The 13640-nt window shown below is 38.3% G+C and overlaps 1 protein-coding gene across 11 annotated transcripts in view; it reads left to right on the forward strand.

Annotated features, from left to right (window-relative positions):
• FRY (FRY microtubule binding protein) overlaps positions 1-13640 on the forward strand; it is a 569880-nt gene that overhangs the window by 511100 nt on the left and 45140 nt on the right. For 10 of the 11 annotated variants that reach the window (XM_066369318.1, XM_066369317.1, XM_066369307.1 and 7 more), the window contains 3 exons: positions 8725-8925; positions 9488-9649; positions 13128-13294. In XM_066369318.1, the coding sequence (XP_066225415.1) occupies positions 8725-8925; positions 9488-9649; positions 13128-13294 (530 nt within the window). The remainder of the gene's footprint in view (positions 1-8724; positions 8926-9487; positions 9650-13127; positions 13295-13640) is intronic. The other variant, XM_066369313.1, reaches the window with a different exon arrangement.

Here is a 13640-nt window from a genome sequence, read left to right on the forward strand (position 1 = left end):
CATTATTGCATACTGATAACAAGAATTGCTTCTTCCTCCCTTCCAGCATATGTGTGCCTATTTGTATGTATATTCACATTGGTGGATGTGTGTTGTAGGAAGTATTTTTTTTTCATTTGCTCTAGTATAAAAATATTTTCTAAAGTATAGATACAAGAAAGTTTTAAAATCTTTATATGCCTAGTTCTGAAAGTTGCATGATGATATCTCAAAAGAAAGTGAGCTTTTAAATATGATCCATGGCAATTCTAAGGTTTCTGATTAGGCAGCTGCACAACTGGGTTGGTTTTGTTGTTAAATTCCTTGGCGGAATCAACCAGCTACATCTAATAATAAATTATATATGCCTCCAGTCAAAACCTTTATTTTCTAGGAATTAGGAGCTGTCTTTGTATGGTGATTATATCAACTTTCATCCGAATGTGGACATCTTGCAAGTAAAAAGGGGTGCTAATAAAGATTACACCCTAACAACAGACATAACCAGGACCATCCTGGGCAGGCTGACCTATGACCATGATCACCCTGTATCTATGTTCTATTAGGCTTACTCTACATTTGGGGGAACATATTTTGACCAAGTTCCTTCAACATTAATTCATATTTGTCAGATTTCCAACATGAAAAAAAGTTATTTCAAAAACTATTAGTTCCCCATTTCTGGAATATTCAATCATTACTGCTTTCTCATCTCAGTATAAATTCTGAGTGGTTAAACTTTATAACTGACATATACAAATTGTCCACCAGGAATAGTTAGACATCTTCTAAATTTTCTCATACATAGAGTATCTGTTGTAATTAGTTTTATGTTGACATTTGACCTTGTTCCTAACATAAAATGCAAACATAACATTTAGATTTGGGAAGGTGGAGGGTGGCTTCCCCACTGGGGGTAATCCTAGGCCACAGTGACAAGGCCTCATTGCCTTTTAATCACCACATACTTCAACTTAGGCTAGACCATAGCACTGTTCCATCTCAGCCTCCACCAGAGAAACAATTTCAGCACCTTTGCCTCTAATGAAGACATTGTGTCCTCTAACAAAACATTCAGGTATTATTTCTGCAAGGACAGCCTTCCCTATTCCCAGTTCTCATACCTGATTTCTCCAGCTTTCCACCAGAGCTGCAAACAAATCAACAGTAACCACAGTCTCTGGCCAGCGTAGTATTCTCTGAACTAGACTTTTATGTTTCTGTGCAAGCTCATGATCTGTCTTGGGGTCAGTGGGGAGACCTCCAGCTCTGTGGCCTGAGAGAGGTAATCCAGCCCACCCACTGACATGGTGCAAGAGAACTAGTTTTGTGAGTTTACATTTTACCTTTACATTTGTATATTTCTCCCATTTTCACATTCTTTTTTCTCTGTCTAGCATTCTCATTTTTCTTTATATTTCTTCATACATTGCATTTTTTTCTTTCCAAAACTCTTGCTTTCCATGTTTCTTTTTTTATTTTTTCACAAAAATAGCTATTTTTAAATTCCAGCACAAGAAATAGCCTTTCCACCAAGAAAAAAATTATTTGGTAGTAATTTACTATAGCAGATACAGATAAAACAGTGATACATTTTTCTTTATAGTCAATACTGAAACAATCATAAATGGGGTTAAATAATGATCATTTATATATTATATCCAGAAAGTTTGGAATTCTTTATTGCTTTATAACATGAATCTCCAAAAGATATTTTGGAATAGCTAAGCATCTGTTATATGAAAGATCTGTGAGATATTCTGGCAACCTTTGTTTTGTTAGATGCCAAAAGAAATAAATCTTAAACCAGAGAAAAATTAATCAATGTAATGCTCACTATTTTTAACAATAATTTGCATCTCTCATATTATATTATAATGCTATTAACTGAGCTCTCACCATAAAATAGTTAATGGTGAACCATTAGTGCTTCAAATGATTCATAAACAGAAGGACTCTATGCTAGATATTATTCAGATTATCTATTTGTTTAGGTTAAAATTTGCTTACCAGTGGACTGTGTAATATTTCTCTTCCTTTTTTCCTATCAGAAGAGAAAGAAAAACATGGTAAACACACAATACAATATGTAGACAATGTATTTTAGAATTGTACACCTGAAACCTATATAATTTTATTAACCTATGTTACTCTAATAAATTCAATTTAGAAATAGATAGAATGAAGAGAGAGAGAAAAAAAACAAAGCCCAAATTAGTTTCTAGAAAAATGTTTTATGTTGGCCAAATAAACATAGTTAGCATCACATGGTTTGTGAGATACAACTCACAGCTTTCTTTAAAGCTTTTATTGCCACTTCATCTGGTTGATGTCTCACCCAGCTCACATACCACCCAGGGATCTTTCAGTAACTGAGCATTGTGGGTAGCCAACAGGTGTCAGCAGGTCACAGGGTCTTTTGCTGACCTGCCCCAACCCTGTATTTGTAGAAGCAAGCCTTGGTTTGTAGTATGGCCCCTCTCATGCAACCCAAGCCCAACACAGGCAGCTGTCAACTAAGGATAACTATGTAGTTCCTAACAGATAGCCCAGACCAATTAAAGGCATCATCTTTCATTGACTTGCACTGGAATGCCTCCCAAGGGCCCCAAAACCAACATACCCAGTGGCTAGCCTCTGACCATGACAGAGAACCACCCAATTAGTTTCACAAGAAGCACAACCAAAGGGAGGTTTCCACAGGCACCAGACCCTACTAGGGCAAATCCTGCTCTGTGGGGACAACCAAAGGGCAGTAGCTCGCATGCTGCAGTATGGCTAATCCTCAAGCCAGTCAGCCTTAGGGTCAAACCCACCCACTGACATGCCAACAGAAAGCAAGACTGAACTGCAACAGCTTATCACATATAAGCCACATGAGGCACACTCAAATACCCAGCAGAGGTGACCAGAGAGATCACACTACTGGGCCTCACAGGAAACCTACTACATAAGGCTTTTTCTGCAAGACTAGGAGATATAGCAGATCTACCTAATACAAAGAAATAAACACAGAAAGGTACCCAAAACTGGAAAACAAAAGAAACATATCCCAAGTGAAAGAATAGTAGAAATCTCTCAGGAATAAAAGAACTATATAAAATGGTGACAGGCAATCTACCAGACACAGAGTTCAAAACATTGGTTATAAGAATGTTCAAGGAACTTAGGGGGAGAATGAATTCAGGGAGAATTTCAACAAAGAGATATTAAGCATAAAAAAGGACATAGAAATAATAAAAAGGATTCACTCAGAAATAAAGAATACACTAGAAGGAATCAACAACAGATTAGAAGAAGTAGAGGATCAAATCAGCAATTTGGAAGACAAGATAGCAGAAAACACCAAATCAGAATAGAAAAAGCAAACAATTTAAAAATAGGAATAGGTTAAGAAACCTCTGAGATAACATCAAGCATAACAATATTTGTATCAGATGGTACCAGAAGGAAGAGAGAGGGAACAACAGATTCAGAGCCTATATAAAGAAATAATGACTGAAAACTTTTCTAACCTATTGAAGGAGAAACACATACATGTCGAGGAAGTGAAGAGTTCCAAACGAGATGAACTCAAAGAGGTCCTCATCAAGACACATCATAATTAAAATGGCAAAGGTTATAGACAAAGAATTTTAAAAGCAGCAAGAGAAAGACAGTTACCTACAAGGGAACTCCATAAGACTGTCAGCTGATTTCTCAACAGAATTTTTTCAGCCCAGAAGGGACTGGCACAAATTATTCAAAGTAATGAAAAGCAAGGACCTACAACCAAGACTACTCTACCCAGCAAGGCTGTCATTCAAAATTGAAAAAGAGATAAAGAGCTTCCAAAATAAGAAAAAACTAAAGGAGTTCATCCACCAAACCAATAGTATAAGAAAAGTTTAAAGGTACTATGTAAGAAGACAAAAAAAGAGAAACATAAATATGAAAAATAAAATGGCAATAACTACATACCTAGCAATAATTGCTTTAAATGTAAACAGTAAAAATGTTCCTATCAAAAGACATAGGATAGATAAATGGATAAGAAAATAAGCTGTCTACAAGAGACCCATTTCAGATCAAAAGATACCAACAGACTGAAAATAAAGAGATGGCAAAAGATATTTCATGAAAACTGAAACAAACCAAAAGCTGGGATATCAATACTTGTATCAGACAAAATAGACTTTAAAACAAAGGATATAATAAGAAACAAAGAAGGACATTATATAATAATTAAGGGGTCAATTCAACAAGATGATATTACCCTTGTGAACATTAATGCACTCAATAGGAGCAAATATTGATGAGCATAAAGGGAGGTATCCACAGTAACATAGTAGGAACCTTTTAGCACCCCATTGACATCAATAGCTAGATCTTCCAGACAGAAAATCAGCCAGGAAACAGCGACCTTAAATGATACATTGGACCATATGGATTTCACCACAAAGAAGCAGAATATACATTTTTTTCAAGTTCACATGGAACACTTTCCAGGATAGAGCACAGTTAGGCCACAAAGAAACTCTGAATAAATTTAAGCAACTGATTTCTTATCAAACATCATTTTCAATCACAATGATATGAAACTAGAAATAAGTTAAAAGAAAAAAACTAAAAAACACAAATACATGGAGGCTGAATAACATTTTAGTAAACAATGAATGGGTTAACAATGAGAATAACAATGATATTCAAACATACCTTGAGAAAAATGAAAGTGAAAACTCAACTATCCAAAATTTGTGGACACAGCAAAAAGCAGTCCTAAGAGGAAAATTCATAGCAAAATAAGACAGCCACAAGAAAGAAGAAAAATCTCAAACAATCTAACCTTACAGCTAAAAGACATAAAGATAAATAAGTAAATAAATAAAATAAAAGATCAAAGTGAGTAGAAGGAAGAAAATAATAAAGATCAAAGTGGAAATAAAATAGAATCTAAGAAAAAAATCAGTGAAACTAAGAGCTGGTTCTTTGAAACTATAAACAAGATTGATAAAAATTTAACCAGAATCATCAAGAAAAAAAGAGACACAAAATCAGAAATAGAAACAGAGAAGTGACAAATTACACCACAGAAATACAAAGGAGTATAAGAAAATACTAAAAACAATTACATGCCAAAAAATTGAACAATCTGGAAAAAATTTAGATAAATTCCAAGAAGCATATACTCTTTGAATATTGAATCAAGAAGAAACAAAAATCTCAACAGACTGATTACCACCAAAGAAATTAAAGCAGTAATCAAAAAACTCATCAAACAAAAGTCCTGGAACTAAAGGCTTCACAGATTAAATTTACCAAACCTTCAAAGAAGAATTGACAGCCATCCTCAAATGATTCCAAAAGATTAAAGAGGAGGGAAGGCTCCGGAGTTCATTTTACAAGGGCACTATTATCCTGATTTCAAAACCAGACAGAAACATTTTTAAAAATTATAGAGAAATATCTCTGATAAACATACATGAGAAACTCAACAAAATTTTTGCTAACCAAATTCAGCAATTAAAGAGATCATTCACATGATCAGGTGAAATATTCTTAGAATTCAATATCCACAAATTAACATGATATACCACGTAAACAAAATGAAGGATTAAAAATCATATCATCTCAATAGATGCAGTAAACGCATTTAACAAAATATAGGACTATTTTTTTATCATAAAAAACTCTCAGCAAAGTGTAAATAGAAGGAACATACCTCAACATAATAAAAGCCATATATGACAAAGCCACAGCTAACATACTCAACAGGAATAAGTTAAAAGTATTTTCTGTAAGATCAGGAACAAAACAAGGATGCCACTTTCACCACTTTTTTTTCAACATAGTATTGAAAGTCCTAGCCACAACAATCAGACAAAGAGGAGAAATGAAAGGAATCCCAAATGGAAAGCATGTAGTAAAGCTGCCATTATTTGCAGATGACATGATACTATATAAAAAGAATCCTAAAGATCCCACCAATAACCTACTAGAATTGATAAATGAATTCAGTAAAGTAGCAGGATACAAAATTAATATTCAAAAATAGGTTGCATTTTTATACACCAATAATGAATCACAGAAAAAGAAATTAAGAAAATGGTTCTATCTACAGTTGAATAAGAAATAATAAAATACCTAGGAAAACATTTAACCAAGACGATAAAACTTTTAAGACATTAGAGAAAGAAACTGAAGAAGATACAAATAAATGGAAGCATATATCGTGCTTATGGATAGAGTCTACATCATTAAAATGTCCATACTACCCAAAGCAATCTACAAATTCAATGCAATCCCTTTCAAATACCAATGGCATTTTTTCACAGAACTAGAACAATAATCCTAAGAGTTATATGGAACCTCATATGACCCCAAATAGCCACAACTTTCTTGAGAAAGAAGAACAAATTGGAGGTATTATACTACCTCAGCGGTTCTCAACCTATGTGTCGCAACCCCGGCGGGGGTCGAACGACCAAAACACAGGAAATTCCAATGGCTTCAGGCGACCCCTGTGTTTTGGTCGTTTGACCCCCGCCGGGGTCGCGACACACAGATTGAGAACCGCTGCACTACCTGCTATCAAACTATACTACAGGGCTATAGTAATCAAAAGCAGCATGGTACTGGCATATAAACAGACACATAGATCAATGGAACAGAATAGAAAGCCAGGAAATAAACTCTCAGCTACATGGTTAATTAATATATGACAAAGGTGGGAAGAACATACAATCGGGTAGAGACAGTGTATTCAATGAATGGTGTTGGGAAAATTGGACAGATAGCATGCAAAGAAAAGAACTAGACCACCTTTCTATACCATATACAAGAATAAATACCAAATGGATTAAAGACTTAAATATAAGACTTATAAGTACAAAATTTTAGAAGAAAACATAGGTGGTAACTGACATTTCTCTTAGTAATATTTTTTCTCATATCTCCTTGGACAAGGGAAACAAAATTAAAATAAACAAACAAGTAGGACTACATCAAACTGAAAAGTTTTTGCATAGCAAAGGAAACATTTACAAAACAAAAGGACAGCCTACTGAATGAGAGAAGATATTTGTGAAAAAAAGATCCAATAAGGGTTTCATATCCAAAATGTATAAAGAACTTATACAACTGAACATCAAAAATGAAAAGAAAATGGGTAAAGGACCTGAATAAACATTTATCTGAAGAGGACATACAGACAGCCAATAGATATATGAAAAGATACTCAATGTCACTAATCATCCAAGAAATGCTCATTAAAAGCACAATGAGATGTCACCTCACACCTGTCAGAATGGCTATCATTAGTAAATTGGCAAACAACATGTGTTGGCGAGGATGTGGAGAAAAGGGAACCCACTTACCTGCTGGTGGGATTGCAGACTGGGGCAGCCTCTGTGAAAAGCAATATGGAGTTTCCTCAAAAAGTTAAAAATAGAAGTGCCTTATGATCCAGCAATTCCACTTCTGGGTATATAGCTGAAGAAATTCAAAACTCTAATTTGAAAAAATATAATGCACCCCTTTGTTTATTGCAGCATCATTTACAATAGCCAAGTTATGGAAGCAACCCAAGTGCCCATCAATAGACAAGTGGATAAAGACGATATGGTACCTATATACAAATGAATATTACTTGGCCACAAAAATATATGAAATCTTACCATTCGCAACAACATGAATGAACCTAGAAGGTATTATGCTAAGTGAAATAAGTCAGAAAAACAAATACCATATGATTTCATTTATATGTGGGATCTAACAAACAAAATAAATGAACAAACACAGCAGAAACTGATTCATAGATACTGAGAACCGAGGGTTGCCAGAATGGGAGAGGTGTTTTGGGGATAGGATGAAAAAATGAAGGGATTAAGAAATTCAATAAGGCAGTTACAAAATAGTCACAGACATGTAAAGTACAGCATGAGGAATGCAGCCAATAACTGTATGGTGTCAGGTAGGTACTGGAAATATCATGGGGAACAATTAGTAAAGTATATAATTGTGTAACCACTATTCTATACATCTGAAACTAATACAAAATAATATTGAATGCCAGCTGAAAAAATAATATTGAATGTCATTGAAAAAATTTTTTTTCTCAATGTATAGGCAAGCAATAATACTTAGTACCAAGTCAGTCATTTCAGGTCTAGGAAACTGTTAGGACAATTATTTAAAATAATAGAAAAGCAAAAGTTGAGCCCTGCTGCTGTGGCCTCTGCATAGTGCATGACTGGCCAGCTTTCCCAGCTGCTCTCCTGTCTCTTTAACTCTGCATTCTGTCTGTGGAAATGCTGGAGTGTTGGCCTGATGCTCTTCTACTTAATACCCAGAGGATGGGGAATGTCCTAGAATAGCTCATATGTTTGCTCCTTCTGAGAACAGTGCTAAACGAGGGTTGGGGGCATGTGTCTTTCGAAGTTGTTTTATGATGAATGGTCTATTTCTTACAGATTTTTGGAAACAGATCATTATAGAGCTTACACAAATCAGTTTTTAAAAAAATAGTACAATCCACTACGCTATACAAAAGTATGCGATCATCATCTACCTGTGGTTTAATATGCATGAAGGTGAAAACAGTATGCTTTTAATCCTTTTCCCATCATGCCATCACGTTTGGTCCCAAAGGACATGAGGGGCTCAAGAGTTCATAACGCAAATATTTATTTATTAGCTATGGCTAATAGAATGTGTCAAGGTGTGAGTAGATTTGGACATAAAAACCAGCTGATGGTGTGATTTCAGGGTGAGAGCATGGACAACTTCAACTGGGGAGTGCGCAGGCGTTCTCTGGACAGCCTGGACAAGTGTGACCTGCAGCTTCTGGAGGAGTGCCAGCGTTCCGGAAGTTCCCCCAGCCTCCATAAAATGAACCACGAGGACTCCGATGAGTCGTCCGAGGAAGACGACCTTACAACCAGCCAGATCCTGGAGCACTCGGACCTTGTAAGTAGAAGCTCTCCTGCTGTAGGAACTGAGAGACTTGTTTTCAGAAAGAAAGCAGTAGCACTGTTTCCAGGGGCAGCTGAAGAAACTTTGAGAGCTGCTAAACTAAAATCTGAACCATTAGGTAGTATCAAACTGAGTCTCACTGGCTTCTTCTCTGTAGGTTGCAAATGGAAGCTGATACTGGGATGTTTGTTATACTATTAACAGTCTGTGGATGCCATCAAATCCATTAGGGCCTAGATTTTCCCCTAATAGCTTTCATTATGCTGGATTAAAAAAAACCAATTCCTTAGACATCTGAAGTTTTAGAAACTATAGCAGAGGAACATTTTGATGTGGTTAGCTGAAAATGTGGATATTTGTATGTTAGAGTGCTATGTCTTCACACCAGGTCCCCAGCTCTTATATTTAAGCTCTAATTACAGTGAACTATGTACACTAAACAAGATTTAACAAACAACAACCAGCTTGTACAATGGTCTGTACTCTTTTGGAAAGAAGAATTAGAGCTTTTACTGAAATGTCACACGGTATTTTATTTCCTTTGCTTTACCAACAGATCATGACTCTCTCCCCTTCTGAGGAGGCCAACCCCGTGGACTTGCTCACCTCGACCTGTGACATGGCCCCCACTGACCCTTATTCCTTTAGCCCTGGAATGGCTACCTTTGGCTCTTCTTTGCCCGATATGAATAATCTTCAGATTTCTGAGGATTCCAAGGTGAAGAGACTTTGGCAATTATGATTGTAGTTTTCTTAAAGAAAAAGTCCTTCCAATTTTCTGAGAAGTCATAAGGGGGTGTAAGGAGAGGGGTCTACCTTTATCTTTTTCTTTTTTTTAATACCTAAGTCTGTACAGCTACGCCTATTTTTTGAAATTGTTTTAACCTCATAACCTGAGCAGCCACCATCTTGTTGGTTGAAAGAGATTTGATACGGGGTCTTTTTTAAAATGAAACAGTCTGCATTTTCCGTGCAGCATGGTCACAGCTGAGTAATTCATGGTAGAACAAATTGGGGCATTTCTGAGACCGCTATGCCTGGAAAACTGCTGCTCTTTGTCACGACGTGTGCAAACAACAAGCTGTTGCAGCGTGGGGGCACGTGTATTAGAGATGTCTTCCTGTTTAGGCACCAATTGTACAGTTTGTACATTGATTCAACCCTGGCCCTTTGGCACACTATCAACATTTTCAGTATCAGTCACAATATTATGGACAAAACACATTTGCACCAAACAGTCCTAGCCAGGCTCCCTGAGGAGAAACGTAAGTAATGGATACAATCTTCTTATTTAAAAGGTCAGCTTGAAAGAAAAACCTAACAATGTATATATTTTACTTAAAGATTTTTTATCAAACTTTCTAGAAAATATCTTCTCCATAAAATTGTTCACTCCTACACTGTTTATTTTTTTTTTTTTTTTTTTTTTTTTTAAGCTGGAAACAGGGAGAGACAGTCAGACAGACTCTCACATGCGCCCGACCAGGATCCACCCGGCACGCCCACCAGGGGCGACGCTCTGCCCACCAGGGGGCGATGCTCTGCCCCTCCGGGGCGTCGCTCTGCCGCAACCAGAGCCACTCTAGCGCCTGGGGCAGAGGCCAAGGAGCCATCCCCAGCGCCTGGGCCATCTTTGCTCCAATGGAGCCTTGGGTGCGGGAGGGGAAGAGAGAGACAGAGAGGAAGGAGGGAGGGGGGTGGAGAAGCAAATGGGCGCTTCTCCTGTGTGCCCTGGCCGGGAATCGAACCCGGGTCCCCCGCACACCAGGCAGATGCTCTACCGCTGAGCCAACCGGCCAGGGCCCTACACTGTTTATATATGTGTCCTCAGCACCCGGGCCAGCTTTGCTCCAATGGAGCCTCGGCTGTGGGAGGGGAAGAGAGAGACAGAGAGGAAGGAGAGGGGGAGGGGTGGAGAAGCAGATGGGCGCTTCTCCTGTGTGCCCTGGCTGGGAATCGAACCCGGGATTCCTGCACTCCAGGCTGACGCTCTACCACTGAGCCAACCGGCCAGGGCCTAGTCTATATTTTTTATAGTACACTAAAAACAAACCTGAGATCTAGGAAAATCATACATACTTTTAAACCAAAGGCAACCAACCAAATTGCATCCCCTAAAATATTGAAGCTTAAAGAAAAATTATTTCTAAGATTGCCCCATTGCCAAGGGACTATAATCAAAGATTCTTATAGTTAGTAGAATTCTTTTTTAGCCAGAAAGGGGGCCAGAAAGAAGATTTATCTGAGATTAAAACATCAAAATCCTAAAATTGAGAAAGTAAATTTATGGAAAGGACATTATAAAATAAATGTGACATTATTAGTGTTTGACGTTTCTCAATCCTGGAATAGGCATTTTCTCAATTGTTCTATTTTGAATGCTAAATTATATAGATTGCTCAAAGAAACCATTGCCTAACTAATATTTTTTTGGACTCACACAGAAATCATTTCATTCTATTAAGGAAAGATTGAGTTTAATTTCTGAAAAGCTATCTGTTTTAACATAATCTGAGTTTCTGCAATATTTGATATATCTGTAATGTTACAAAGAGAAAAATAAAAGATTCTTTTTTTTCTTTTTTTTATATCAATGGTTTGTTGTTGTTTTTTTGTTTTTGTTTTTTTTTACAGAGACAGAGTCAGAGAGAGGGATAGACAGGGACAGACAGACAGGAGCAGAGAGATGAGAAGCATCAATCATTAGTTTTTCCTTGCGCGTTGCAACACCTTAGTTGCTCATTGATTGCTTTCTCATATGTGCCTTGACCACGGGCCTTCAGCAGACCGAGTAACCCCTTGCTCGAGCCAGTGACCTTGGGTCCAAGCTGGTGAGCTTTTGTTCAAACCAGATGAGCTCTCACTCAAGCTGGCGACCTTGGGGTCTTGAACCTGGGTCTTCCGCATCCCAGTCCGACGCTCTATCCACTGCGCCACCGCCTGGTCAGGCAAAAGATACTTTTATAAGTCAGCTGTCCCCTAATAGATTAAGTTTATGTCCACTAATAACCCTGACCAGTTAGTTACTCATGGCCAGCCTCATTGGCACCACTGCAATTTTAAAAAGCTGGAAGAAACAAATATGGACAAGCCTCCAAAACCCAATATTTATGTGCAATTCTTTCAAAGACATGAGTTATGCTAATTCTCTAACACATCTTTAAACAACCCTGTGAACTTCCCTATTAATCCTTAATTCAAAATACTAAATGGGTGGCAAGATGTTAACCGGGAATAATGCTCTAATTCATTTACATTTCTGTTTCGTCCTGATTTCGTGTTTGTTTTAAGAAAATGACTCACTGAAACACACCTGTGTAATTTCTCTCTCTCCTCTTCTGGTCTGTTCCCCAGTTGTCTTCCTTCCGTTCATAAAGGACAATCAGTTCTCCAGCTGTTTCCCTCCTGGCCCAGGCTCAAGCCCAGCGTCCTTTTTCCGTTTTACTTGTAGGACGCCTTCATGCCCCTCCCTGCCCCCTGTTCTGCCTGTCCTGTAGCTCTCTCACTCCACTGCTCATTCTACATTTTATAGTAATGACAGAGCAGTGAGCCCCTCACGTCTGTTGTTCTCAAGGAATAGCCCCAAGAAGAAAGCATATATGTCAGTGGATCTTAGACGACTGTCAGCGTGGAAAGGCCTGTTAGTGTGGCAATTCAGTGACCAGTGTGGGGTACTCATGCACACTGGACACATTCCTTGAGCATCAACTGTACTGTCGCTGAGGATTCTAAATTCTGGTTTTCATAAGTGAGGGGATCTGTGATGGAGGGTTGACTCTGGGTATGCTGTGTCATTCAGTGGAAATGTCCTGAATTCAGAGGTGGTGTTTCTAACTCCAGCTCTGAAACAACATGAGACTAGCCTTTCCCACATGGGGCATCATTTCGTCAGTACATGTGGAGGTCGGATCAGGGGGCACTGTGGTCTTTCCAAGTTTAGCATTGTACTCCATAGTCATGGGTCAGTGGAGTCGCCTCCTAAGAGCCTTTGGGAACTACTGTGGAGAAGACTGAAAAGTAAAGAAAGAACAGTACTTCAGATAATTCCTGAGTCTGCTTATAGAAATTGATGACATTATAGCTAGGAAACAGATGCCCCCAACTTCTCTCACTTTCAACCTCTTTTTCTCAGATTGAACAGACTTTTTCATATAGTCTTATACATTGGGGCATCTTCATTCTCTTGATTCTTCCAGGCTGAAACTGTCCAGGAGGAGGATGACACCACTGTGCACGAAGATGACCTTTCTGGTTCCATCAGCGAACTCCCAGCCACCTTCGAATGCAGTGATAGCTGCAGTTTGGATATGACTGAGGCAGAAGAAAAAGGCAACCAAGCCCTGGACGAGCTCACTCTGACAAGGTAGCGAAGCCCTTGGCAGGAATGTGTGCTGCCGTCATGCATGGCCCGTGGCAGTGCGCTCCCTCTGACTTCGGCTGGATACCATACTCACACTGCCGGGACCTCCCAGTGAAGAAGTCCAAACTGAGACACAACATAGAGGGCACCAGGCTGGTTAGAATAAGCCTTCCCCAGTGTGGGGCCTAAGTGGAGCCAGAAAGGTCCTCATGTAGGAACTCATAAAAACCACTCAGTAATATGGAAAGCCAAAGAGAGGCCTAGGGACATGGCCCAAGCCCGGTGGGGTTTCAGAATAAACCAGATTGGCAAGCTTTGAAAACTACTTTATCTCATTTTGAGTTAAAAG

This window comes from Saccopteryx leptura, chromosome 2 (genome assembly GCF_036850995.1).
Source record: "Saccopteryx leptura isolate mSacLep1 chromosome 2, mSacLep1_pri_phased_curated, whole genome shotgun sequence".
Classification (NCBI taxonomy): Eukaryota; Metazoa; Chordata; class Mammalia; order Chiroptera; family Emballonuridae; genus Saccopteryx; species Saccopteryx leptura.